This window comes from Stomoxys calcitrans, chromosome 5 (assembly GCF_963082655.1).
Source record: "Stomoxys calcitrans chromosome 5, idStoCalc2.1, whole genome shotgun sequence".
In the NCBI taxonomy this organism is placed as follows: Eukaryota; Metazoa; Arthropoda; class Insecta; order Diptera; family Muscidae; genus Stomoxys; species Stomoxys calcitrans.
This window is the reverse complement of record NC_081556.1, coordinates 95,982,309-96,007,005: the sequence shown is the minus strand read 5'-3', so window position 1 is coordinate 96,007,005 and position 24,697 is coordinate 95,982,309. Positions and strand designations below refer to the sequence as shown.

The 24,697-nt window shown below is 41.9% G+C and overlaps 1 protein-coding gene across 1 annotated transcript; it reads right to left on the bottom strand.

Moving 5' to 3' along the window:
* Positions 1–71: 71 nt before the first annotated feature.
* LOC106089734 (glucose-6-phosphate exchanger SLC37A2) lies at positions 72–23,215 on the bottom strand. The gene is made up of 7 exons (XM_013255703.2): positions 23,111–23,215; positions 22,093–22,347; positions 12,315–12,472; positions 11,708–12,255; positions 11,320–11,646; positions 772–973; positions 72–710 (listed from the first exon to the last, which is right to left on the bottom strand). The coding sequence occupies exons 2-7, from the start codon at positions 22,209–22,211 to the stop codon at positions 547–549; spliced, it is 1,518 nt and encodes a 505-aa protein (XP_013111157.2). The 5' UTR covers positions 22,212–22,347; positions 23,111–23,215; the 3' UTR covers positions 72–546.
* Between the last annotated feature and the right edge of the window lie 1,482 nt (positions 23,216–24,697).

The window sequence follows — 24,697 nt, the reverse complement described above, 5'->3', positions numbered from 1 at the left end:
CCGTTGCCGCCCGGCCTCTCACTGAGACACTCTCCTCGTCCTCCCGGTAAAAAAAAGACACAATTTAAAAGTAATTTAAAATGTATTTAGTTTATTTTCTTTTTTGGTTTTTTTTTATATATCAAAAAGTGTGTGTGTGTGGGGGGGGGGGGGGAGTTTCTTACAAAAACATATTACTTTGTACGAATGCAGTATCCATAGTCACTTATTTCATAATTTACTCAATACAAAAGGGAGGGTGTTGGCTTTTTCATTATCTTTATGGGTGTAATGTACAAATACAAGGTAAAACTAAGCCTCAAAAAATAAATACAAATTCGATTTAAAACATTTATATATCAAATAAACGTAATGGCTAAAATCGTCATCATAAAACACAACAAATCCTATACATCCTTTATACACAGTACACTAAATTATTTATAAACAGACGATGGATGATCAGAGATATGATTGAGAAGGCATTTTTTTGTAGATTCTTGTTTATAGTACACAACGACAATACACGCATATATATTGAAGTGGAGGAAAAAAAATTCAAATCTATTATTCTATACGTATTCGTGATCTGACAACTCTTGTGCATTCTTTTTTCACCAATCTTAGCAGCAGTATCATAGCAAAAATATTTGATAATATCAGCATATAAAAGACATTTTGCCAGCCATGAGAGGAAATCATGCCGGCCATAAGGGGGCCAATGGCGGCTCCTGGAAATAAAAGGAATAATTGAATGAAAGCCACACATGTCATGGGTTAATTTCATCTTACCTATTGAACCAGTTCCATCTATAATAGCAGTTACTGTGGCCAATGCTTTGGCATTGCCCTCCAATGAACTGTGCTGACCCAATTCAGCACTGACCGATGTTGTGATGAGAGCATAGGGTCCATTTACTAGAAAGCCAGCAACCAACAAAAGGAACACACTGACAAAAACAGATACAGCTCCGTATGCTTGATATAACAAAAGCTGCAAAGTAGAAAAAAACGGTTGTTTTTATTAAAATCAAGAAATTATATATGAAGGATGTGAAGTGTAAACAAACTATGGTTGCCCAAAAAGTAATTGCGGATTTTTTAAAAGAAAGTAAATGCATTTTTAATAAATCTTAGAATGAACTTTAATCAAATATACTTTTTTTACACTTTTTTTCTAAAGCAAGCTAAAAGTAACAGCTGATAACTGACAGAAGAAAGAATGCAATTACAGAGTCACAAGCTGTGAAAAAATTTGTCAACGCCGACTATATGAAAAATCCGCAATTACTTTTTGGGCAACCCAATATTATAAATGTATAACGACTTAATTTGTATAGTGCCACCGACATATTTATATGCAGTATCTTCTAAGGTGTTATCTAAGAAGCCATCCCAATACCCCCAAGCACCGTGGCAGGGGATGGCTATGAGTATCACATAGGTAAGAATTTTGAGCTCCGATTTTTGGGGTGTTCATCGTTTTCATGAGATGCACAGCTGAGAGCAAGCGGGTGTTTCACAAGTTGCGTATAGTGGAATGCTCCATACAGAGTAGCTGCAACTGCAGTCGTGCACAATCCCATGGCAGCCGGTTGTACGCACCGGATTGACCCGATGAAATCCTCATCGGCAAGGGCTGCCGCCTCAGTGTACGTATTCGTCTTTTTTCGTCATGGGAGAGGCACATCCCGGAGTGCCTTCTCCGCACGCTTCTGGTCCGTGCCGGGATTGAAAAGAACCCCGGACCCTAGTTCTGTTCGATTTGCCAGAACCGCCTTCATCATCGGTCGGTGTCGGTGAGGTGTAACCTGTGCATGGAGTGGGTACATTTCCGTTCTTGCTCTAGCCTAACTTCACTACGGGAGTATAGTCATACTGGCTATGTCGCAAGGTGCTGTGCGAACATAGCCAGCAGTGGGTCACAAGCGTCGCCTTCGGCGTCCTCGTCGTCGGACTATGTGACCCCCACGACCTCTCCCGTACGTCAATTTATGCAACGACAGCACCCTAGCCCTACTATTGCCAGGCCAGTGCCGGGAAGTGTATCGTTCTTGCAGTTAAACTGCAACGGACTGCGTGGCAAGATCGATGAGATTGTAGATTTTATGAGTCGGAAGAGCATTTTGGGTCGCAGCGATCCAGGAGACAAAGCTGACCAACACCTGCAGCTTGCACATTTGTCACGGTTACAATGTGCTACGTAAGGATCGCTCAAGGAATGGAAGTGGGGGATTGGCCTTCGTTATACACCATTCCGTGCAGTATAGACCTATCTCGCCTGCGCTTGACGCCCATGACCCATACATGGAATTTATGGGGGTAGCAGTCAGGTCTGGTACTGCCGAGATAGAGATATACAACGTCTATATACCGCCGGTTAGTAGCTGTATCCGGATTAATGGCCAGGCTTACAACCCCGACATATGTGGGTTGCTATCTGGCCATAATCGTCTGGTTCTGGGGGATTTTAATGCACATCACACGTCATGGCATTCTCCCCTAGGTAACGACCAGCGTGGCATAGCTTTGGCAGAGCAAATAGATAGCTCCACGTTTTGCACGGTGAATGAAGATGCCCCCACTAGGATTACGAGGAGGTGCAGCAGCTAGCCAGACATCTCAATTGCATCCCCTGATCTCCTGAGTGACGTCTCCTGGCTAGCCGTCATCTCTTTGGGGTCAGACCCCCTCCCCATAGTTCTCACCATCGACCGACCACCCGACTTCATAACCTCTGAGCGCCGGACGTTCATCAATTATAAGAAGGCCGATTGGACTGGCTTCAGAGAGTATACCAATCGCCGCTTCAGTGAACTGCCACCCCCCTCTGATGTGCTTGTGGACGAGAGGAATTTCCGAGACATCATCAACGCAGCAGCCGCTCGCTTTATACCAGCCAGTCGAATACCACAAGTGCGACCCGGCGCAAGCAGTGGTACTCGCAGACGAGCGTGATGGGATTCGTGCTATGGACCCCGCTAACCCCAGAATCAGCGAGCTGAATCTGGAAATAAACAGGGTAGTCAACGAACATAAGCGGAATTTGTGGCTGGAACACTTGGAGCAATGTAACTTAGGCACCGGTGCAGGCAAACTGTGGGCCACTGTTAAGTCTCTCTCGGACCCCGGTAGACGGGACGTCAGGACCTCAGTCACTTTTGGCGAGATAAATTTGACAGCTCCTACACTTTCTCCCCACATGCCACAGCAATCTGCAATAAAGTCAAAAGCAGAAACAAGGTCCTCAAGTCACTCGCTGGCAGCATTTGGGGTGCAGACAAAGAAACCTTGTCGGCCAAAGCAATTGGCCGGTCTGTGGTAAGTTATGCAGCGCCAGTGTGGTCACGTCAACTTTGTGACACGCAGTAGATTAATATTCAGATCTGTCAGAATGCCGCCCTCCGAACTGCGACGGGCTGTCTCCTCAGTTCTCATGTGGACCACCTCCATCAGGAGACAAATATCCTACCACTGCGAAGACATAACTACATGCTGTCTAAGCAATACCTTTTGGGCTGTTATCGCAGAAATCATCCAAATCATCATCTTGTGGATAGATACCCACCGCCCAGAAGCCTTAAGGTAGATCTACACGATCTAGAGCGTGAGGTTCAGCGCTACAAGAGAGAACCTCTAGATCAAGCGGCATACCAAGCGGGTCTGAACAACATTCATGCAGACACGGTAGCAGACGCAGTAATTGGCTACCGGGTGAATGTAGTCCTTGGAGAACGATCGATACCCATTGCACCCGAAGAAATCGACCTCCCCCGGCAAACCAGAGTAGTTCTGGCTCAATTACGTTCCGGCAGATGCAGCCGCCTCAATTCCCACAGAGCTAGGATTGATGCCGACGTGCAAGATGTATGTCCCGATTGTAACCAGGGACCGCACGATACAAGTCACCTGTTTAACTGATCGGCCAGACCCACTCGACTCAGACCCAGATCCCTGTGGACGCACCCCATCTTAGTCGCGGAGCTCCTGGGTCTTGACACTCAACAGAATCAAGCAGACGAAAGATAGAATACACCGGCTCTTGCAAAAATTCTGGGTGTCTATGATGCCCGATATGACAGGGCTAGTTATTAGCGGCCTTTAAATACCCAATGGCCGACCTGTTCCCGTGACGATCGACCCTTTGGACCGGAACGAGCTTGCTCACCAACAGCAGCTTGACGAAGATCGCCACCTCCACATGAAAATGTGGCTACAGCAACAACAACCAAGTGTAGAAGTTTACACAGCACTCCCCTCCAGCACTAGGAGGGGATAACCTTCGCTGAAAATGGTGTCTGATGTTCTCACCGGGATTTAAAACCAGGCGTCAGGAAAATGTTTCTTCAAACATACAGTGTAACTCGTTTTCTCATATAGAGAGAGTTAAGGTGTTCTTTGGACCTTCGATATATACGGAAAAGCCCCAGGTGGGATGAAAGCAGGAAGTCTTCATTGATTTCTAAGGAATTGGGAATTGCATTGTCTTTCAGGCGGAGATCTTCACGTTCTTGAAGAATCTAGAGACAATTCTTTGACAGAAGCGACTGCCTATAACCTACCATATTATAAGTGGACAATAAGGCGGCACTGCAAGCTGTGGCCTTGGTCTACGACGGAAGCTCTGTTTGTGGGAAATAAGGCTGGTGATGAGCCAGACAGAAATGGGTCACTGATGGGTTTTTTCTACGCTAGGGAATCAATGAGAACCCCTTGAGGGAGCTGCTTTGTAGGATAGCTGCTTTCTTTGTTGAAAGAACCTCAGTCCCTTTGGAGGATTTAACTGTGACTGACCCGAAGAGATGCGCCACATTGTTAACCCTCAATTTATTGCGTATCTCCAGTGTGGCAAGAGTAGAAGGAGAGCCATTTGTCATATCCCTGCTCTACGACCCGATGGACAACTAACACAATTTACCGTGGACGAAGTTACGAATGTCATCCACGGCGCCTAGTCATCCAAGGCAGAATCTCTACACGTATGCTGAAGAATCTGTATCTACCTGGAGTCGAGAACCTTACAACTCAATCTGTTTTTGAACACTCTTATAGTTCCCGATGTCTGGATGGGCAGAGAGATCCCGCTACTGAAGCCTGGGAAGGACAAGAGCAAGGGGCAGTCGTACAGACCGATCTCCCTTCTCTCTCCAGTAGCCAAGACGCTTGAGCGACCACTCCTCCCGAGCCTCATTGGAGAATATCCATTCGCCGAGCATCAACATGGATTTGGAAGACTGCACAGCACAAAAACTGATTTGCATGCTATTTATTTATTTATTTATTTCATTTCATGCAATGCGAAGCCATCAGGCCTATAAATAATCACACTATGCATAAGACGTACTTTTTCTAACATAAGTTAAAAAACTACTCAATTAAAAATAAAAAACTCAAAAACTTAGAAAATGGAAAAAAATATTTAACCTATTTAACACTTTCTGAATCTAGATAAAACTAAATAACAAATAAAAAACAAATTACTAAAAATTATAAGCAGCAACTGATTAAAAAAAATCCTACTCAAAAAAGATCAACGTAATAAATTAAAAAAAATGATTAAAGCATAATAAAAATAGTAATACTTAAACCAAAATATACAAAAAAAAAAAAAATCACAATAATACTTTTGGCTTTGAAAACAAATTATCAAGAATTATAAATAAAAGAGCTTGAAAAAAAAATAATTAAAAAATATCACTTAACAAAAAAAAAGATTTAAACAAAATGGAAAAAAATAAGTAATACTAAAATCAAAAAATAAATAAATTACCAATAATACGCACGATAAAAACATTCCGTTAAAGTTGTTGGCAATTTGACACAAAAATTAAAAGCGCTGAAAGTGTAGACGAAGACGATTTGATAAAGATCTTGTTGACAAACTGAAATTCTTTAAATCCGTAGGCAAGGAGTTGTACAAACGTGCAACCCTTACAAAAAAAGTACTACTCAAAAAATTATCTACCCTCGGAAGAACCAACTGATTAGTTCTGGTAGAATGACAAAAATTAAATTCATTAACAAGAAAAATTGGAGACCGACATTTCAATAACTTAAAGAGAAACAAAAGCAAACGATAATTAACATACGACGGGAAATCACAACCGAGAAAACGACACACATAGGGAGTTATATGAACACGACGACCTACACCGTAAACAAAACGAATCATATTGTTAAAAGCGACCTGAATACGATGCATGCTCCCTTGCGACGCACTTGAGTACACCTCCAGACAATATAAAATGGCCGGCAAAACTAATGCATGCGCCAAACGCTCCCTCACAAAGAGCGGTAAATATAAACTCGTGGTATACAGGCTTCTTAAAGAAAAGTTAACCTTAGACACCACGGAACTAACGTGCCGATCAAACCGAAGCCTGTCATCCAGCTGAACACCAAGACAATCAATGCTTTGCACAAATTCAATATCTACATTATTATATCTAACACTAACATGATTGTGACAGCCCGAAGATAAAAAAAGGGCTTTAGTTTTAGAAGCGTTAACACTGAACCTATTCTCCGCCATCCACTCACGTAACGACTCCATCGCAAAATTAATTTTCGTCTGAAAAACATTCAAAAAACGATTATCACCCTTAAAAAGCAATTGGATGTCATCAGCATATGCAAATGGAGTGCACCAACAATCCAGACGAGAAAAAACATCATTGACAAATAACACAAAAAGAAGTGGACCTAATACTGAACCCTGAGGAACACCGCTTCTTACAGAAAGAACACTGCTACATTTACCATCAACACAAACAAACTGGCTCCTACCTGTAAGATACGAGCATAACAATGTACATGCACTGGTCGAAAACTTATAAACGGACTTTAATTTACTAAGAAGAAGGCCAAAATCCACTCTGTCAAATGCCTTTTCCAAATCTAAAGACAATAGCACGCAAAAACGTGTTCCACCCATGTTTGACCGGATAGAATGTCAAACCCAATAACAATGAGGCTGTACTTCTACCTCGCCTAAATCCACACTGGGCATCACAAATAAAACGATTACTTTCCAAATAGCCAGACATTTGACATTTAATAACATGCTCGACAATCTTAGAACAAATAGGTAAAATAGAAATCGGACGGAACTCCTTCAGAGCGTGACAAGACTGTTTTTTCCCAACGGGCACTATTTTGGCTAATTTCCAATCGGACGGAAAATAAGAAGTTAACAAAATAGAATTTACAAGATGTAACAGATGACAAGACACAAGAGGATAGACTTTCTTAAGAAATTTTAATGAGAAACCATCTACACCTGCTGCATTGGACTTAATGGCAGAAAAAGCCTTATCCAACTCCCACAACTCCACCCGTTGAAAAGCAAAACCACTATAGTCATACTCCCCGAGAGAACTACTTTGGGAGTCCAATTGGTTTTTATTAAAGGTCGTATTCAAATCCTCCACATTCAAATCACAATCATACGACTTGCAACTGCCAAGTCCATTGGATTTTAACAACGACCATAACTGCTTTGTGCTTTTATTGCCCTCAAACTGCAGTACATTCGCTTCCCTTCTAACCTTTCTTATAACAGATTTGGCTTTATTCCTGGCTCTACAATAAATTCGCCACTTAACATTGGATCTATTCTCCAAGAAAGATTTAAAAGCCAAATCTCGAAGCGATAGATGATATGAAATGAGGGGATTGCTAAACCAATCCTCACTCCTAGCCCTTATCACCCTTTTTTTTATAGGAAACGCATTATGGATAGACCCAAGACAGCTACTAAAACTACTACATTGAAAATCAACGTCACTAGTGGAATACAAAGCGGAAAAATCAGTAGACGAAACAATTTCCTGCAAATCATCACAACTCAAAGCATTATAATCAACATATTCATAGAACTGCAAAACATTAAGGACTGAAACGTTAAGGGACACGAAAATAAACGCATGATCCGATATACTGGGACAAACAACCTGGTTAGAAACACAGACACAACTACGATCACTTACAAGAACAAAGTCAAGTAAAGAAGTAGAATTATGTACATCACTAAAATGAGTAGGTATAGAGTTGTGGACAATTGAAACATTAAGCCGCCTACAACTTTCGCGCACACTATAAGAAGACGACAGATCAAAAAGATTATTATTGAAATCTCCTAAAATTATGACGTCAGAGTATCTCACCAAAACATCAGCAACTTCACTTTCAAATGCCCGAAAATTTCCCCGCGGAAGATATACAACACCAACAAGAACATTTCTAGAACCAAGTAAAAGTTCTACAAACAAACATTCAACAATCCCATATTGACTACCACTATAAACAACTTTGTACTTAATAGACTTAGAGACAAACAAAGCAACGCCCCCACCTCTCACACATGGACGATCATTTCTGCAACAAGAATATCCCGAAATTTCAAATCGACTAGACGGTATACTTGGTTTTAGCCAAGTTTCGGAAACACCTACTACACTTAACAAACTGTCAACAACAACATTTCTTATTTCGTTAATTTTAGATGACCTCTCAGAGAGGTTAAAACTGCGGCAATTAAAATGCCCTACACTATCACCGCACACATTTGCCATGGCTTCAATCAGCCCATGCCATGATAGACCTATCAAAAGCATTCGACACAGTCAGCCATGCCAAACTATTTAAGAACATCGCCAACACGTTCCTCCAGCCAGGCCTGAAAAGCTGGCTCGCGAATTATCTGTGTGATTGCCAGTTGTTTGAGGAATTTAGAGATACGAAGTCGATTCCCCGTAGAGTGCAACAGGGTGTTCCCCAAGGCGGGGTGATATCTTCGCAGTATTTAATATTTACCTATCCTCTATTACACCCCCCAGATGGCTTTGAGTTCGTATCATATGCGGACGATTGTACGTTCATGGCATCAGGCCTCTCACCCATTTTTGGCATTTGCGAAGGATTAAATGTCTACCACAACGACCTTGTCGCCTATTTCGCTGAAAGAGCTGCAAGTGGCCGGTCTAACCACAGACCGACCAATATTCAGATCTGTAAGAATGCCGCTATTCGAACCGCGAAGGGCTGTCTCTTCAGTTCGCACGTGGACCGCCACCACCCGGAGACGAAAATCTTACCCGTACGAAGACGTAACTACATGCAAAACCTACTGAGCTGTTATCGCAGGGATCATCCGCATCATAATCTTAGAGATAGGTATCTACCCGTCCGGATACCTCAAGATCTTCAGCGCTACAAGAGAGAACCTCTAGATCAAACGGCATATCAAACAGGTCTAGACAACATTCACGCGGACACAGTAGCAGATGCGGTAAATGCCTGCCGGGTGAATGTAGTCCTTGGAGAACGACCGCCTCCCATTGCACCTGAAGAAATTGACCTGCCCCGGCAAACCAGAGTAGTTCTGGCTCAATTACGTTCCGATAGATGCAGCCGCCTCAACTTTTACAGTGCAAATTGATGCCGGAGGATGTGCATTATGTGTGTCAAAGTCGCCAAGGCACTTTGGTTGTGATTCCTATGAAAAAGAACGCCGCTTATCTTAGGGCTAAGAAATCATGACCTCAGCCTACAGACAGACCCCTTGACTGGTCATTGCAGAGTCAGTTCGCTGATGTAGCTCTGGACGAAAGGAGAGGAAGACTTCTGCAGTGCTTGTAGGGATGAGGAGTTGAAGATTGGTATTTCTTGTCTAGATTCTCTTCAGACACATAGCTTTCCCGTCATTCAGCACCATTGTGAGGGTTTAAAATTGCTTACCGGATTCACAGATCAGACATCTCTTTCGATTTGCCGGAATCTTACTCTTTCTTGTTGTTGTTGTAGACACATTTTCATGCGGAGGTAGCGATTCTGGTCAAGCTCGTTTCGGTCCAAAGTACCGATCATCGCGGGAACAAGGTGGCCATTGGTTATTTAAAGACGTCAATAACTCACCTTGTCATATCGAGCATCATAGGCACTCAGTATTTGTGCAACAGCCGGTGCCGCCCGGCCTCTCACTGAGACTCTCCGCTCGATATCGCTGATTGTCTGCGACTGCCATTACAGCTACTCCGTATGGAACATTCCACTATCCACAACCTGTGGACGCCCCCGTTAGATCGCAGCAATACTTCTCGTGACAGGGTGCCGGGATAGCAGTGTGTTGTACTCTGAGGCGGCAGCTTTTGTCCATGAAGTACTCCATCGCTTCATTTCGGTACGTACAACGGCTGTCATGGGATTGAATTTCTTTCTTCGTTCTTGCCTCGCGCTCAGGTTCTCTCTCACTCTACTTTTTTATACTTTTTCATTATCTTGGGCGTACACGATGGACTTAATTTCTCTGAGTGAAGACGAGGTTAAAGGGCAGAACTACTTCAACATAACCTAAGGTGGGCGATACTTCCAACTCTGTTTCTTTCTTTCCTAAAATCGCTATGACAGAACATTTGTTCCACTAGCCGAATGTAGAAAGCGATCTTCTGCGCTCATTTTATAATCTCTGACACCAAGTTTTTAGGTGTCTCTCGTCCTTGCCTTCAAAAGACTTCTTTGCTGGAGCTTCTTCATCCATTCTGACAACATGACTTAACCGTTATACTTTGATACGTGTAACAATAATGTCGTAGTCATATACCTCATGCAACTCGTGGTTCATACGATGCCTATATTCTCCATTTACGCAATCTGGTCCATATATTTTATGCCTATTACATATTTCACCTCCTTCCGACGTCGCCTCCATCCGCGTTCTTGGAGACCATCTGCCTGACATAGCATCTGAAGAAGTTAATCTCAACAAGAAACTAGAGTAGTTTCGGCTCAACTACCATTCGATCATGGCTTATCGTCTGGTATAAACCCCATCAGAGCGCACAACATGCCGATCACTGGCTCGGGATAACGGTGAGCACCACACAGGCTGGAAGATTGAGTTCTGATCAGTGTGATGTTCATTGCTGTTACGAGAAACTTAGCTGCGAGCTACCGGTTGCCTCCATAGGTTGCGGATAGTGGAATTCTCCATACGGAGTAGCAGAAACGGCAGTCGCAAACAATCAGCGGTATCGAGCGGAGAGTCTCAGTGAGAGGCCGGGCGGCACCACGTCTTGCACAAATGCTTAGTGAAATGACGCTCGATATGACAAGGCAAGTTATTGGAGCCTTTAAATAACCAATGATCACCTTGTTCCCGACGGCGATCGATCCTTTGAAACGGAACGAGCTTTCTCACAAACAGGAGCTTGACGAGGATCGCTACCTCCACATGAAAATGTGGCTACAAAAACATCACCTGCATAGGTGTAGGTCCTTATTTCAACATAACTTAGCCTGGGGTATTGGATCTTCGTTCATTCATTATTCTTATATACTTACCACCGGTGATGCGAGCAATAACATCACGGTACAGGTTGTCGCTGACATGCCCGTGGCATCAGATATCATGCCAGCAACAATAGCTCCAAATATTCCACCAACATCAAACAAAATGGAGAGATCAGCCGATAGACTGGGTCCCAATGTACTCGATGATTGAATGTACAAGGGCAGCCAATAGAGGAATGTATAACTCACCAACTTTGAGAAAAATAAGCACAAAGAAAATTCCACAACACCAGGAATATAAAGGGCATTGACTAAACTTATGGGACGTTGTCTGGCATGACCACTAAGAATTGGTGTACGTTCTGCGCCATTTGAATCCTGTACAAATGAGAAACTTTTTTTAGTTATATTCATGTTCAAAATATTCTCCAGTACTTACGTAGTCTTCTATATCGGAATCATTGGGCGGTGATACGTCTGTTGCATGGTGGGGAGTACTTTCGGGATTGACACCCACCATCTCCGGACAATCAACCACAAACAGAAATTGAATAAATCCAACCATGGCAATGATTATACCCGGCACAATAAATGACATGGCCCAATTTCTTTCCACATAATAGGCCGCAATGAGGGTACCCAGAATATTGCCAATCGATGTGTGACTATTCCATATGCCAAAAACCAGACCACGTTTAGATTTGCCAAACCATCGTCCAATCAAAGTGACCACACCGGGCCAACCAGTTGTTTGTGTAATGCCCGCACATATTTGGACAAGAACAAAATATGCCATGGCATGAACACCCCATGTCTTGGCCACTCCAAAGAGATAGGAAAAAACTCCCGATAAGATCATGCCAAAGGCCAAAAAGTAGCGTAACGATACTCGTTCGGCCACAAATCCAGACAAAAACATTGCCCCAGCATAGGCAAATAGAAAAGCTGAATCCAAGGCAGCAAACAAAGCGGGAGCATTGGAGTCATCTTTAAATATTTTTGAGTATTAAAATAGAATGACACGCCAATACCTGGTCAATAGTTACCAAATGGAGCATAGCCACAATCACTGGAGGAGGAATTATGCACAACTGTTTCACTGCAATTTGTATGTAATACCGATTTCACAACCGATATTGGTTTACGTGCCATATGATAGCAGGTGTAGGCCATGTAAGTCAGTGCAAAGATGGAGATTTTAAATCTGAAATGGGAAAAAACTAGAAATTAGCAAATATAACGGAACTTTAGCCTCTTTAGAGAGGCAATCAAGGAAGTAAAATCCAGGCGCAATTCTCGAACAAATATTGAGCTGCAAAAGAAACGTAGAGTAGAAGTAGAGAGTCAAGATGGGACCGAGTGCGGCCTATTAATGATGTTACTCGGTAGACGCTACAGTACCAGGACTTGAGCCGACTAAGGGCCATGGAATGGAGAACAATTAGTGATTTTGTTAGAAGCAAGTAATTCCTGACACTGGCTTTCTTAGTCCAATCCCCCTCTATAGACGATCAATTGACCAATGCGACCGCAAAACTCGCAGCTGCTCCTCTATAGAAGAAGAGAGTCAAGAAGGGACTGAGTGCGGTCTATTAATGCTGTTTCTCATTAGACGTTACAGTACCAGTACCAGACTTGAACCAACTTAGGGGCATGGAATGGAGAACAATTAGGGATTTTGTTAGTAGCAAGTAATTCCTGACACTCGCTTAGGTGTATGTTCATATTGGCATGGAGCGGATTAATATCCGCACTCTCTTTTCAACCTTACCTAACCTAACCTATTCGATAGGTGGCGTTTAGAAACTTGAGCCTAAAAAATACACTTGAGATGTATTATCCCTACCTCGCAGCCCATCTGCTTGAAGGACAAGAGCCTGTTTCCTCCAGATCTCACAATATTTGAGACACTTAGAGCGTAACTACCTGTCCTAAAAGACCTTGCGATGTTGAACATGGACCTAACCTCAAAATATACCGAGCCAAAGAAGCGTCATTTAGAGAAGAATAACAATGAGTCTTCATTTGAAATCAATCAAGTAGTGAGAGTTCCAGTGGATATGCAGAATTATATAAACTTGTCAAAAGAGGATCTGGAGTTCCCTATGATCCCAGTTTCCTATTCTGCAAAATTAAAATCTACAAATCATGCATTTTGTAGGTTTGCAATGGCGTGTCTTTCATCTCTAAAAGTCTTGCCAACCGCCTAGGTGGCTACCGAGCGATCGAAAGCTAGTTCTCACAAGTCAAAGTTCACTGGATCTTGACATGTCAAGTGAAGATCACCCAAAAGGTAAAAACAAGTCGAAGGCTAGAAAAGAGAGGTATAAAGGACTTGGCTCACCTGCGAAGGGAAGTAGGTATGAGCGAAAACTAGATCACATAGAAGGAGAAGCGACTAATCTTACTTAACTGAACAGCGGTGCAAGGGGACATATCCTGAAGTGTAAAAGAACTCAAAGATTTGTAGTCCAATCCCCCTCTATAGACGATCAATTGAACAATGCGGCCGCAAAACTCGTAGGTGCTCCATTATAGAGGGATTTGACTGCCATAGCATCGCCACTACAGAGATGGGGCGCCCGTAATAGCATCGCCAAGAAACCCTCCAATAAGAAGGGTGGAAGGTTGGAGAGGATGATCACGTGAAGCTAAGCTGGGAGCTACCGGGCGCGTCCACAGGTTGCGGATAGTGAAATGTTCCATACGGAGTAGCTGCAACTGCAGTCTTGGACAATCAGCGGTATCGAGTGGAAAGTCTCAATGAGAGGCCGGCTGGCACCGGTTCCTGCTTTAATACTGAGTACCGATGATGCTCTATCTGACAAGGCGAGTTTTGGCGCCTTCAAATAACCAATGGCCATCATGTTTCCGCGATGATGAGTCATATAGAACGGAACGAGCTTGCTCACATACAAAAATGTGGCTTCAACAAAAACAATAAACATGGACGAAGTTGCGAATGTCATCCATAGCGCTAAGTCATCCAAGGCGTTGGTCCCCGACGGAATCTCTGCACTGATTCTGAAGAACCTGGATCTACCTGGAGTCGAATACAACTGTCCTCAATATATCTTTCAACACTCTTATGGTACCAGATGTCTCGAAGATGGACAGGCTGACCCCGCTAGTGAAGCCTGAAAAGAATCCGAGTAAGGGGAAGCCGTACAGGCCGATTTCCCCTTCTTTCATCAGTAGCCAAGATGCTTGAGGGATTTCTCCCCCTGAGACGCTGGCTCGCAAATTATCCTGTGTGGTCGCCATTCATTTGAGGAGTTTGGGAATAAGAAGTTGAAACACCGTAGATTGAAACAGGGAGACAGGGTGATATCTCCGGCATAGTTTAACTTTTACCTATCTTCCATTCCACTCACTCCATACGGCATAGAGATGGTATCATATGCATCAGGCCACCCAACCATTGTTGGCAATCCCATGCCGGATTGACCCGATGGAGTTCTCCATCGGCAAGGGCTGCCGCCTCAGTGTACTACACACTGCTGCAACAACAACCATTGTTGGCATCTACGATAGGGTAAACACTTACTTCAAAGAACTTGTCGCTTATTTCGCTGCAAGAGATCTGAAGACATCTGCCACCAAATCTTCAGCCACATGGTTCACTAAAAAAAACGAGCTGAATGTGAAGTCGATGGAGCAACGAGTCCGACTATCAAGTGTCCTAATATACTTGGTATTATATTTGGTAGCTCTTACACATTCTCCTATCTTCTAAGACAGCCATTAAATCCCTGGAAAACGAATTTCTGAACACAAAAACCGTCCTCGACTGTCGCAGATCTGTCATTGGCTAGAACATTCATTGTGTCCGTCATGAAAGGTCAGTGTCTAAACGGAAAACATGCTGACAGATTGAAGGTTGCCAGCAACGACTTTTGCACAAGCTTTGAGGACATCCAAGAAGAAGAGACTATAGAACACCTTCTGAGTGTGTGTCCCGCACTAGCAGTTAAAAGGAGTTTCACGTTAGGCTCTCATTTCTTTGAGAACCTGTCTGACTTAGCGCATTTGAACATTCGCAAGTTATTGCGAATGTTCTTCTTTTCCTGTGGTATTCCAATGGACGAAACCGTTTATATGAGTCTGATGGCAGACTGCCACTTAAACCTAACCTAACTTACACATTCTCCCCATATGCCACAGCAATTTGCTATAAGGCCAAAAGTAGAAACAAGGTCCTCAAGTCACTTTCCGACATCACTTGGGGTGCTGCGTCTGCTGTGCTGACAAAGAAACGTTGTTGACCACGTACAAAGCAATTGGCCGGTCTGTGGTCAGTTATGCAGCGTCAGTGTGGTCTCGTCAGCTCTATGACTCTATAAAATTTCCCATGAACATTCCACTTACAGGAGAGACTTCTCTCGTATCAATGAGTGCAGTTCGATTAATGTTTAAGCTCAATGATAAGGGCCCTCCTTTTTATGCCGAGTCCGAACGGTGTGTCATCACTTGAAAGAGAAGTTTTAACATGTCAGGATACCTCACAAATGTAGCCATTATTAGTAACGGAATAACCGCGGCTGAAAATTTTTCTGATGGTCATGCCGGGATTTGAACCCAGGCTTTCGGCTCAACCTTTGCGCCACGGTGGCCTCCATAATACTCGTATACAGATCGTGTCAGAATCCCGCTCTTCGAACTGCGACGGGATATCTTCTCAGTTCTCATGTGGACCACCTCCATCAGGAGAAAAAGATCCTACCCGCCCGAAGACATAACTGCATGCTTTCTAAGCAATAAAGCCTCCAGATCAAGCGACGTATGAAGCGGGTCTAGACAACATTTATGCAGACACAATAGCCCCGAAGTATTAGACGCCTCTACTATTCCCATTACATATCTGAGAGCTCTGATCGTAGACATTACCATCCTTAAGCCATTTTGTCTCATTGAGGGTGCACCCACTATAATAATGGCATCCTAGGCTTGATGGAACATGTATAAGGATGTGGGATCACCTTTGCTTCTATATATTCGGAAAAACTCCTTCCAGTAGGCACCGGTTGAACAATCACAGAGGAAATTCCGGTCTGTTTTCAGCTATCTTTATTACCACCGCCCATGGGTTTCGGCATCCAGCATACAGAGGAGCCTATATAAGTATGTGGGATCACATTAGTCCTTGCTTAGGTTAGGTTAGGTAAGAGTGGCAGTCCTTTATAGACTCACTTAGACAATTTTAAGTCCATTGTGATACCACAGTAGCGACAGACCAAGGCTTCTGGCGGGTATCGAACTCACGACCATTGCCCTTGCTTATGAGTACCAGCTTTTGTTTCTTCCTTACATCCGGAAAAACTCCTTTCAGCACCTAGGCACCGGTTGAAAATTCTCATAAAAAATACCGTGTTTTTCCATCACAATTTTAAAGCCGAGTCCCCATAGGTTTTGGTCTTATGTCTTCTCTTAATTCCTCCCACATTTCTTTCTTACCGCAACCCAACGCATCGCAAAGATTAGCATGTCCGTCTATGACGCTGAATGCCTAGGTTCGAATCTCAAATGCACAAGATAAATAAGAATTGAAAAGAAATGTAAAAAATGTCTTAATTTATGGCATCTTATGCCCAACAACAAACACCGTGGAGGCTGAGTTGGCGTTGATCTTTATTTGCCAGTGTGGGAATTTGATTCCCACCAGACCCCTGCACTGGTAATCCAAGCACGCTACCAAGTCGGCTACCGCGGCACCCATTGCCGTTGCTTATGAGTACCAGCTTTTGTTTCTTCCATACATCCGGAAAAACTCCTTTCAGCACCTGGGCACCGGTTGAAAATTCTCAAAAGAATTCCGTGTTTTTCCATCACAATTTTAAAGCTGAGTCCCCATAGGTTTTGGTCATATATCTTCTCTAAATTCCTCCCACATTTCTTTCTTACCGCAACCCAACGCATCGCAGAGGTTAGCATGTCCACCTAAGACGCTGAATGCCTGGGTTCGAATCCTGGTTTGGTTTTTACAACCGTTAAGTGTTCAATTTGGTCCCCAGCTCATGGGAGCCCCGTTTTTATACCCTCCACCATAGGATGGGGGTATACTAAGTTCATCATTCTGTTTGTAACACCTCGAAATATGCGTCTAAGACCTCGTCTTGATGCTCATGACATTTTAAGTCGATCTAGCCATATCCGTCCGTCCGTCTGTCTGTCGAAAGCACGCTAACTTTCGAAGGAGTAAAGCTAGGCACTTGAAATTTTGCACAAATACTTTTTATTAGTGTAGGTCTGTTGGGATTTTAAATGGGCCAAATCAGTCCATGTTTTGATATAGCTGCCATATAAACCGATCTGGGATCTTGACTTCTTGAACCACTAGAGGACGCAATGCGTCTCCGATTTGGCTGAAATTTTGCATGAGGTGTTTTGTTATGATTTCCAACAACTGTGTTGAGAATGATTCAAATCGATGCATAACCTGATAGCTGTCATATAAACGGATCTGGGGTCTTGACTTCTCGAGCCTCTAGAGGGCGCAATTCCTATCCGATTTGGCTGAAATTTTGCATGGCGTGTTCCGCTATGACTTCCAACAAATGTGCCAAGAATGGCTTAAATCGGTTCATAATCTGATATAGCTGCCATATAAACCGATCTTGAATCTGGACTTCTTTACCCACTAGAGGGCGCAATTCCTATCCGATTTGGCTGAAATTTTGCATGTGTTGTTTTGTTATGACTTCCAACAACTGTGTCAAATATGATTCAAATCAGTCTATAACCTGATATAGCTGTCATATAAACCGGTCTGGGATTTTGACTTCTTGAGCCTCAAGAAGGCCTAATTATTATCCGATTTGGCTGAAATTTTGTTCAACAGCTTCTTTCATGACCTCCAACATACGTGTCAAATATGGTCTGAATCGGTCGTTAGCCTGATACAGCTCCCTATAAAACGATCTCCCTATTTTACTTCTTAAGCCCCTAAAAGGCTCAATTCTTATTTGAATTGGCTGAAATTTTACCCATATACTTCTACTGTGGTCTCCAACATTCAATTCAATTAGCAAAGTAAAGGGTGATTTTTTTGAGGTTAGGATTTTCATGCATTAGTATTTGACAGATCACGTGGGATTTCAGACATGGTGTCAAAGAGAAAGATGCTCAGTATGCTTTGACATTTCATCATGAATAGACTTACTAACGAGCAACGCTTGCAAATCATTGAATTTTATTACCCAAATCAGTGTTCGGTTCGAAATGTGTTCATTCAACGTTCAGCGATGAGGCTCATTTCTGGTTGAATGGCTACGTAAATAAGCAAAATTGCCGCATTTGGAGTGAAGAGCAACCAGAAGCCGTTCAAGAACTGCCCATGCATCCCGAAAAATGCACTGTTTGGTGTGGTTTGTACGCTGGTGGAATCATTGGACCGTATTTTTTCAAAGATGCTGTTGGACGCAACGTTACGGTGAATGAACACATTTCGAACCGAACACTGATTTTGGTAATAAAATTCAATGATTTGCAAGCGTTGCTCGTTAGTAAGTCTATTCATGATGAAATGTCAAAGCATACTGAGCATCTTTCTCTTTGACACCATGTCTGAAATCCCACGTGATCTGTCAAATACTAATGCATGAAAATCCTAACCTCAAAAAAATCACCCTTTAATTCTCTTCTTTTATCCTTTGTTTAATTTCCAAAGCATACGAAAATATTCAGGGTGAATATATATAAAAAATTAAACAATAAAATGTTTTATCTAATAAATTATGAGAATAAGGTCAATAGACCTGTTGAGCTCCTATAAAAATATCAAATGGGCAAGATAAATAAGAATTGATAAGAAATGTAAAAAAATTCTTAATTTATGGCATCTTATGCCCAACAGCAAGAGCCGTGGAGGCTGAGGTGGAGTTGATATTTATTTGTCAGAGTGGGGATTTGATACCCACCAGAGGCCTTTCACAATTGTGGTAAGACAATGGGTAACGAATTGCCTAAGTCAGAATCCTCTGGTGGGGATTTGATTCACACCAGAGGCCCTTCGCTATTGTGGTAATACAATGAGGAACGAATTGCCAAAGTGAGTCTGCAAGGAACTGGGTTAATATTGGGTTGCCCAAAAAGTAATTGCGGATTTTTCATATAGTCGGCGTTGACAAATTTTTTCACAGCTTGTGACTCTGTAATTGCACTCTTTTTTCTGTCAGTTGTCAGCTGTTACTTTTAGCTTGCTTTAGAAAAAAAGTGCTTTGATTAAAGTTCATTCTAAGTTTTATTAAAAATGCATTTACTTTCTTTTAAAAAATCCGCAATTACTTTTTGGGCAACCCAATACATGCGCAATAAACGTTTTAGGCATCGGTTAACGAATGCCTGCAATTTTTTCATATTCGTTTGAGTAAGGCCCCATGTTGCAGATCCCTAATGATTTAACGCTGCCATTAAAGAAGCAGACTTTGATTTTGCGGCTAATATTGTTTGACGTAAGATCCATCGTTTGCTGATATTAAACTTCCAAGATAGCAAAATGATTCAACGTTATTGATAGTTTCGCCGTTGATTATCAGAGGTGTTGTGACGCTTGTGATAAATCGCATTAATTTTGTCTTCTTGATGTTTATTCGAAGCCCAATAACTGCCGCGTTCTCTGCTAGACTGTTGAGTTTATCTTGGATGTCCTCAAAACGTTTAGACATTAGACTGATGTCGTCTGAGTAGTCAATGCCATTAAACCGAATGTTTAAACTCTTGGAGCTTCACTGTTGGTTTTATGTTGGTAAAAGCTGGACACAGCTCTATTTTATCTCTGGAGTTGTTGAGAAGGGTAAGCCCTCTGCTCCATTAATGCGGACATAAAATGCCGTGTCCCTGCAGAGTTTATGGGCCAGCTGTATCAGGTTATGGACCGATTTCAACCACACTTAGCACAGTTGTTGGAAGTCATAACAAAGCACGTCATGCTAAATTTCAGCCAAATCGGATAAGAGAAGCGCCCTCTAGTGGCTGAAGAAGTCAAGATTTAAGATCGGTTTATATGGCAGCTATATCAGGTTATGGACCGATTTGGATCATACATAGCACAGTTGTTGGAAGTCATAACAAAACACGTCAGGCAAAATTGCAGCCAAATCGGATGGGAATTGCGCCCTTTAGAGGCTCCAGAAGTCAAGTTCCCAGATCGGTTTTATGGACCGATTTCATACAGACAGACGGACGGAAGGACATGGCTAGATCGACTTAAAATGTCATGACGATTAAGAACATTATACTTTATGTGGTCTTAGACTCATATTTCGAGGAGTTACAAACAGAATGACGAAATAAGAATAAACCCCATCCTATGGTGGAGGGTCTTAAAAAGAAGCCGTATTTTGCTGAGTCGCTGTTGCACAATTGCTGAATCGAGCTACGATAGCCCGATCCGAGGCAGATTTAAAGACGACAAGAAATCTGTTTATTGGTTATTAGAAGCTCTACTCCATGATCAACTTTGTCACTGGCAGAATAAAGGAATCTATAGCCACTAGGAGGCCACCATTGTGCAGAGGTTAGCATGTCCGCATATGACGCAGAACACCTGGGTTTAATTCCTGACAAGAACAACATTTTTCAGCAGTAGCTATCCCTCTCTAATGCTGGCAAAATTTTAGAGTTACTATGCCATGTAACCGGCATGCCGGACGGACTCGGCTGTAATAAAGAGTCCCTTTATCATTGAGCTTCGTAAAATATATGGACCAGTTTGCTTTAACGGAGAATATAGGCGACGTATGAACCACGAGCTGTATGACGACGATAGCATAGTTACACGCATCAAAATACAACGGCTGCGTTGGCTAGGTCATGTTGTCAGAATGGATGAAGAAGCTCCAGCAAAGAAGTCTTTTGAAGGCAAACACGGTGGTACACGCAAACCGGGAAGACCAAAAGCCCGATGGAAAGATCAAGTTGTGGGAGACACCTCGAAACTTGATGTCAGAGATTTTAGAATGAGCGCAGAAGATCGAGGCGCTTGGAATGCTATTCTACGTTCGGCTAGTGGAAGAAATATTTTGTCATAGCCAATTAAAGCAAAGTAAGTTATCATTGAGCTTGAACCTGAATCGGAGAGCACTCATTGATTGATGAGAGAAGTTTGTCACTGTTCCTTAATGGAATGTTCATGGGCAAATTTGCATTAGCCTCGTATTTATAGATCCACGGTGCAGCCAGCGCACTGCATACTTTCTCTTATTGTTGTTGTTGTTGTACCCACATTGCATGTGCAGGTAGTGATCCTTGTCAATCTCCTGTAGGTGAGCTAGCTCGTTTCGGTCCAAAGACCGATCGCCGCGAGAACATGGTAGCCATTGGTTATTTAAAGGTGTCAGTAACTCGCCTTGTCATATCGATCATCATACGCACTCAGTATTTGTGCAAGAGCCGGTGCTGCCCGACCTCTCACTGAGACTCTCCGCTCGATGCCTCTGATTGTTCGCGACTGCCGTTGCAGCTACTCCGTATAAAGCATTCCAATATCCGCAACCTGTAGACGCGCCCGGTAGCCCGGGCTACACAGATCGGATCTCAATGTTCCAGCCTGTGTGTTGCTCACAGCTATTTCGTGCCGGATACACTTTCACTTAAATCCTACCGGCGATTCCTCAGCTATTGAAGACAGACTTTTCTTTGCAAGAGCTATTATTCTACATCACACAAAGGTTGGGATCGAAAATTGACATCATATTACTTTTATTGCTCTAAAATTTTGCCTTAAAACCTCATTGATGTGAGGAAGGTCTTTCCTTGTTCCTCACTATTCTATGTTGTTCAATGGGACGATAAAAAAAAATAATTTAAAAAAATAGTTTTACTTACACAGTCTCTTTTTTCCATCTTAGCTGTGGACAACATTTGTGTGCTAATGCTTTAACAGCCAATACACCCACTGGGATGTCATTGTAATTGTGGCTCATCCTTCGGCTACGAGGGCTCATGGAGCTCAATAGCGGCGGCGACAGTATCTCCTATAACGACCAGTGAGAATTACTGGTCCAAAACCCAGACACACACTGGTAACAGCCGTTGTTATTGTCAAAATTACTAAACGATTTAATTCAAATTTTTATAAATCTGCAAGAAATAGAATTAATTTAATGGCTCCATTATAGCTAAATATCTATTTTTCGAAATAAATGCAAAAGAAGCTCGATAAGTAATGTGCCGCTTGATTACTTGTGACGCTATTGCCAAAGAGATAATGTGGCCCGCTCGCATATGATTGAGAACTAAACACCAAACAGCCAGCAAAAATGGGGGTCTTGTTTGTGTCACTTGTTGTTGGCTTATTAGGAAAACTCCCGCATATTTGTTTTCAACTTGATTCTTAGTTATCTTATCGCTGTTGACAATGGTGACAGAAATGCTGTCGGTGGGGGTGTGTGATGGTGAAGATGGTAACGTCAGCATTCCTTTTCTAAAGCGCTTAAAAACTGATGATAAACTCAAATTCATACAAAAAAAAAAAACAAAGGAAACAACAAAACTGCACAACTGCGATGACATATACGCCATTGGAGCTGCTAAGGCTTATCACTGTTTATATTAAAACATATTTCATTGCAATGATTCATTTGGATCACTTTTTCAACATTGAAACTCACACTGCAAAATTATCAAACAATACCACTATATGCACTCCCCCACTTGATTATGTGACAATGGACAGTGGATTGGGATTGTATTCACAGAATTACATTTTTATTGCAGTTTTTCTCTAACAAATAACAAAACGCGCTCTTTTTCATAATGCTTTGTTGGCATTTTCTGTCGACAACTTGCACAAAAATCAAAGCTTATTTTTATTTTGCATTTTATATAAAATGTATTTGCTTACACACATCCGTAATAATAATTATGAGAAAGATGAGGATAAGCCCGCAATGAAAATCGTTTAATGTTTTCAATGATTACACGATACTAAAGAGAAATCTTCGAATAGGTGTATGCGAAAGAGGTGTCATGGAGTTTTAAGACCTCGACTTTGGAGTCCAACATAAAAACTAGTCAATAGGTAGCGCTTTTACATATCAAAGGACATTTCACTTTAAGCTTAACAAATGTTTTATTTATATTAAATCATAAATTGTTGGCTTTTATTTTTTAGAGAGTTTTTACAAATATTTTCAAAGTTTTGAATGTTTGATACCTCTTTGCATTATAACTAGCTTTGCAGCTGGTTGTGGACAACAAAAACAATGGAAATGTCAACAAAATTTGACAGCAAAGACAAACGAATAACTCACAATAGTTACAATCACAATAAGCTACTTTAAAGGAATCTTTAAACTAGGCGAAACCAAGGCGTATTTATAAGATAGCCGCATCGGCGAATTGCTACCACAAAGCATCTGTTTTTGAGAACTTGATATGTCAAAATTTGTAAACAGGGCAAAGAAAAATCAATTCGTCGTGACATTTAAAATTTTCGGCAAATTTGGTTCGAATGAAAGAAGTTTTTAGTATTTGAGTGTCAAGGCTGATACTACGTTCTTTTTTGTGGAAAAAATTACGAAAATTGTTCTTTCGGTGATTTGTCAAGGTTACCACATGTGTTTGGGTCGTACATAAAATCATGCATGTTGTTAAAATTTCAACCAATTAAATACAAAACAATTTGAAAAGAGACAAATTCATCATTGTACATATATTTAGATTTTGTAGTATTTTACTGTTATAAGTTAAATAAGCGCAACTTTCCAAAAGCCTTTGTCAGCATCTTCCACTTTTATCCAAATATTGTTGTTGTAATTGCAGACCAAAAACTCATCACATTCTTTCTTTTTATTTCGTACAGATTGATTTAGTTGCTTGTTGTGAAAGAAATATTTATTTTTCTTTCCAGTATATTTATTTATATTTAAAAAATACTTTCTTATTTATGCCTCCGCAAATACTTTATTTTTTTCCACCCAGAGTAAATACATGTAAGCAACATCACTTACACTAACAAACACTTAGTTACAACTAGAAGTTTGGCGAACGCGTTTATTTTGTGTAAAATAATGACTTGTTGCACAGCGACTGTGGTGGTGCTCTAAATGGGCGTCCCGAAATGTAAATTTTCCCTAGATGAAAAAACATGTTATGACGAAACGAACACATTTCGGTAAATTTTTCACCTTGAAACGAAAAAATTTTAAAAAATCCTATTAGCCCCAGACAAAATCATCAAGATGGCAGGTTTATATAGTTTTAACTAGGTTGTTGTAGCGGTAAACTAGCTACCAAGAATGCATTTAACCTTCCACGGTAGACCAGGGTAGTTCTAGCCTAATTCCAAAGGGGCTGGGATTGATTCCAACATCATAGACTTTTGTCTCTGTTACAGCCAGGGATCACACATTACATGTGTCAAATGCATGACTCTCTGGTGGCCTCCTGAATTGAGTTCATACGATGTTGATGGGCAGGATGATTAACG